Source organism: Bos grunniens, chromosome 14 (genome assembly GCF_055505025.1).
Source record: "Bos grunniens cultivar Pamir isolate PY7600 chromosome 14, Bosgru_T2T1.0, whole genome shotgun sequence".
Classification (NCBI taxonomy): Eukaryota; Metazoa; Chordata; class Mammalia; order Artiodactyla; family Bovidae; genus Bos; species Bos grunniens.
This window is the reverse complement of record NC_141178.1, coordinates 62,975,655-62,980,780: the sequence shown is the minus strand read 5'-3', so window position 1 is coordinate 62,980,780 and position 5,126 is coordinate 62,975,655. Positions and strand designations below refer to the sequence as shown.

At 44.0% G+C, this 5,126-nt stretch overlaps 1 protein-coding gene across 1 annotated transcript; it reads right to left on the bottom strand.

The window, feature by feature from the left end:
- Window positions 1-1,485: 1,485 nt before the first annotated feature.
- On the bottom strand, window positions 1,486-2,552 carry LOC147359540 (histone H3.3C). The gene has a single exon (XM_086337016.1). It carries the CDS (start codon window positions 2,462-2,464, stop codon window positions 2,054-2,056), a length of 411 nt encoding a protein of 136 aa, XP_086193142.1. The 5' UTR covers window positions 2,465-2,552; the 3' UTR covers window positions 1,486-2,053.
- Between the last annotated feature and the right edge of the window lie 2,574 nt (window positions 2,553-5,126).

Here is a 5,126-nt window from a genome sequence, read left to right as displayed (position 1 = left end):
TACCTGTGGATTTTCATAGATGTCCTTTGTCAGGTTGACTAAGTTTCCTTCTAGTCTTGGTTTGCTGTGTGATTTTTATCGGGAAACTGTATTGAATCTGTCAAATACTTTTTTGCATTGATATGAACCTGTTTTTTCCTTTGTGTATTAATGTTATGCATCACAACAATGGGTTTTAGATGCTGAAGCAACCCTGCCACGCTGGGATGGCACCACGTGCCAGTGAGTAATCCTTCGTGCTGCTGAACTCCATTTCGGAGTGTTCTATCGAGGATTTCTGCAACAGTGTCCATAAGGGATATTGGTCTACTGTTTTCTTATAGAGTCTCCGGCTTTGATATCAGGGTAATGCTGGGTTCCTGGGATCAGTTAGGGAGCTTTTCCCTTTCTGATATTTTTTGGAAGCATTTGAGGATTGGTGTTAACTCCTTTTTCAGTGTTTGGTAGAATTCACCAGTATACTGTCTGTTTCTTTTGGCGGGTGGGTGGGGGGCGGGGGTTCGTTTTTAATTACTAATTAAGTCTCATTGCAGATCTGTTCAGATTTTCTATTTCTTGAGTCAGTTCTGGCAATTTATATTTCTAGGAATTTTTATTTCTGTAAGGCTGATGTCTCCACTTTCATTTTTTTTTTTGAATAAACAAGTTTATTTGTAAATTTAGTCAACTTACATAATTGACCTAAAAACTTCAATGAAGGATAAATTTTAAACCACTTGGAAAGCCATCTCTATGAAGTGATTTTCCTAGAACCTATGCCACATGAACACCATTTTAACTGGCAGAGGTTCCATAAGCTGAAGCTGTGTCCCTCCCCCACAGCAAGTTTACCCTAACGGTTATAATACAAACCCCACCAGGAAAAAAAGTTCGGTATTGTTCCTCCTCGGTAGAGAAAAGTTCAACCTAGTTATCAGACCAATCACAACACAAAGAAAAGCTGCACTAACTACTATATTAGTAACAGATGCTGCTGCTGTGAATAACTTGTATTATAGTCTGCTGCTGCTAAGTCACTTCAGTCGTGTCTGACTCCGTGCAACCCCATAGACGGCAGCCCACCAGGCTCCCCCGTCCCTGGGATTCTCCAGGCAAAACACTGGAGTGGGTTGCCATTTCCTTCTCCAATGCATGGAAGTGAAAAGTGAAAGTGAAGTCGCTCAGTCCTGTCCAACTCTTCGCGACCCCATGGACTGCAACCCACCAGGCTCCTCCATCCATGGGACTCTCCAGGCAAGAGTACTGGAGTGGGGTGCCATGGCCTTCTCCAGTATTATAGTCTAGAGCCCTTATAAATAAATCCCCCTCCCCGTTAGTGTTTGCATTATCAGCTAGAGGGTTAGTTTAACATGTGGTAGAACGAGGACTTATGCAAGGCATAACGCACAAAGCATTTTACTACATAAACAAGTGCAGTCTACTCAGGAGAAAACTTATCGGCCTCTGAATTACACACACCTTAAAGACAACAGTCTCCAGCACATGTCAATGTAAAACATTTAATTGAAAAATGTTGACACTACAATATATAAAATAGCTATTATAAATGCACATAGTGTATTCTATAGCTGCCAGGTTGACTTTTTTTTTAAGGAAACTGTAAGTTACACTGTGGTTAAGACTTGTATCTTCACTCCTGAAAAAGCCCACATTCCATCACAGTGATGTATGGTCAGACTTACAGTCCCAATTGTTAAACACTTGGATCAAGTCATAACCAGTTTTATTGCAAAAGGACCCTGTACACATTTATCAATTCTAGTACCTTAATAGCTACCCAACAAATCATTAACATACAGAAACATCCATCATGAGAAGCAAGAAATATCACCCATCCCTTCTGCATATTAGCAACTTGTCACTCCTCAGCAACAGCGCTCACATCTCTCAGGTCTGTGAACAGTCACTTTTCGCCTTCATCCTGAGTGAAAGATGGAATAACTTAAGTACAAATGCAACATATTATAAACAATTTCTTACCAAAAAAAGTCACAAATTAAACCAAAGTATTTTACAAAAATGTACTGCAAAACACCATAAAAACCGCCCTCACTTAAGCTCTCTCTCCCCGTATCCGGCGAGCCAACTGGATGTCTCTGGGCATGACGGTTACTCTCTTAGCGTGGATGGCACACAGATTAGTATCTTCAAACAAGCCCACCAGGTACGCTTCGCTAGCCTCCTGCAGCGCACCGATGGCGGCACTCTGGAACCGCAAGTCGGTTTTGAAATCCTGGGCGATCTCCCTCACCAGCCTCTGGAAAGGCAGTTTCCGGATCAGAAGCTCGGTGGATTTCTGGTGACGACGGATTTCTCGAAGCGCAACAGTCCCGGGCCTGTAGCGATGAGGTTTCTTCATCCCGCCGGTAGAGGGGGCGCTTTTCCTGGCTGCTTTTGTGACCAGCTGCTTGCGGGGCGCTTTCCCACCCGTTGACTTCCGAGCAGTCTGCTTGGTTCGAGCCATTTTCTTTTACCCAACGCCTAAGTTTTAGGCCTCTTCTCCGACCACCTCGCCGCCGCTGCTGCCCAAAGAGCCGCAATAGCTCAGCTACGGGAAAAACTCCTTCCAACGAACGGAAGAACTCCTTCCAACGAACAACCAAACCGTTCTGCGCTCCACTTTAGTTTCTGATATTAGATATTTGCGTTTTTTTTTTTTTTTTTCTGAATCAGTCTAGGTTTATCAATGAGCTGTTCAAAGAATCAATGTTTTGCTTGCTGCTTCTTTTTGTGCTCTTTTTACTGGCACCAAGTTTAAGTTTGTTCTTCTTTTTCTTAGTCTCCTAAACGTGTAGCATTAGGTTACTTTTTACAATCTTTCTTTTCTAATATAGGCGCTAAAATGTGATGAAATAAAAATTTCTATTTGAAGGCAGGACAAGAAAAATTAAAAATTTCTTTGTTCAGGCCTCCTCCCTCCCTGCCGTCCCTTTAGTGTATAGAGGGATGTAGGGTGTGTCTGATCACACATTAACTACAGCTCCTTCAAGGTGGAGTGCCTGCTCAGCCATCAAGATCAGTGTTTCTTTTCCTTCTGATGCTAGCAGTGTAACTTAAAACAACAATGTTCTTTCCCAGCTCTGTAAGGGGTCAGGGTGACACGCTTTCCTTTGTATGTGCTTACCTGGGCTACATATCTTTCATGAACTTTATAGAAAATATCGGTATGTCATTTTCATATACTATCCTTTGTCTCAAAAAATGGAATTCAAGATGAGAAACAAAAACTAGTAAAAATTACAAAACACTGCTGAAAGAAGTTAAATAAAAGGAAAGACACCATGTTCGTGGATTGGAAGATTTACTATTGTTAAATATCAAACCACTTGGTTAAGAATCCACCTTACAGGGGTCAGCCCCAGACCCCAATCACCTCTGCTCATGCCCCTAACAGCATGGCACGGGCTGCTGCTCCTTGCTCCAAACAAGATGCAGAATGAACTGTGGGAGGCTTCACACATCCCAGGGAAGCCCAGTCCAGCCTAATGAACTTGAGCAATGCTGTTATGGCTGGCAAACATGAGAGACATTATTAAGTGACAACAGGAACAGCTCATGCACGGAGTTTCAGTGAATGCCTCTGAGGGAAGCTGGCACTGAATTCCATTTTAAATGGACGAGGCTGTCACATTACTGAAGTGATTCTCTGAACTCTCCAGGCTCAGAGTGCTGTGCTGACAGAGAGCTCCTACAATCCGGAGAAGAAAAATTCTGCAGGAGACTCACAAACATTTTACTTTCTTAATGAGGCCATGTGGCTATCATGTTGATGTTTGGCAGAAACCAACACAATTCTGTAAAGCAATTATGCTTCACTTAAACAATAAAAAATTTTTTTAAATGGTGAAAATGGAAAAAAAATAAAGAAGAAAACACAGCATTCTTGTATTTCTGCACATCTAACATTGTTAATTAGCTCGGTTTCTTAGAAAGGAATCTGCCTGCCAATGCAGGAGACACAAGAAAGGCAGGTTTGATCCCTGGGTGGGGAAGATCCCCTGGAGAAGGAAATGGCAACCCACTCCAGTATTCTTGCCTGGAAAATCCCATGGACAGAGGAGCCTGAAGAGCTATGGGGTCGCAAAAGGATTGGACACGATTTAGCAATTAAAATGACAACAACCAGTGTTAATTATGGACATGCCTGCAGCAGGCTAGGTGATACCACACTGGAGCTGAGGCAGCTTGGAGGGTCTCCCCCAGCCCAGGCTCGGGCAGAGTAAGATAGAGATGGGTGTGACCATGCCCCAGGGGAGCAGTCCCTCTGGGGGATGTTTTCATCCACAAACTGCTCCTGATCAGCTGGCTAGAACAGGACAATCATGAGGTCAGAACTCACGGGGTCAGCAGCACTGTGACTGTATTACTATCACTGTCACATAGTTATGGGCTGTAACCTAGCGCTGGCCAACTGTTTTGAAAATAAATTCTACAGTCATAGATTCAGTCTGTAGAACAATTTTTTTGGGTACTACTACACAAAAACCACACCTACTTTACAGTCAATCAAAAGCGCCCTATTTATATAGCAATTTCCCCCAATAGTCGGAGATAACTACCTTTTCTTCAATTCCAGGATAGCAGGGTTCTTTCTTAAATTGTATTCTAGTACTAGATTTACTTATTTATTTGGCTACACCGTGCAGCCTGTGGGAATCTTAGTTCCCTGAACCAGGGCTTGAACCTGTGCCCCCTGCACTGGGCACACAGAGTCTTGGCTCCTGGACCATCAGGGAAGTCCCTCCAGTGGTAGAGAGTCTGCTGGGAGGCAGTGGCAGTGATCTTGGGCAAAGACCATAAAGACAGGATCCAGGGAGAGGTACAGGACGAGAGGGGACATAGTGGGAGACACTTGGGACGTGACCGCCACACACTGGCATCCAGGAGCTTGCGGGGGTCATGCTGGATGGACCCAGCCTGGACTGACGGCGCCCTAACCGTGGACGCCAGCTGTCCACTGGAGCACAGACTCTGATAAACAGAAACCCTGATTCGTAGCACTTGCTGACTTTCTGGGTGAGCGTAACAATTCGCTGGCAAAATTCCTGGTGTTCTGAATGTTGCTCGTGTGGGTGGGAACAAGAGGGCTCTGGCACACCACTGATCTGAACTCCATTTCAAGAGGT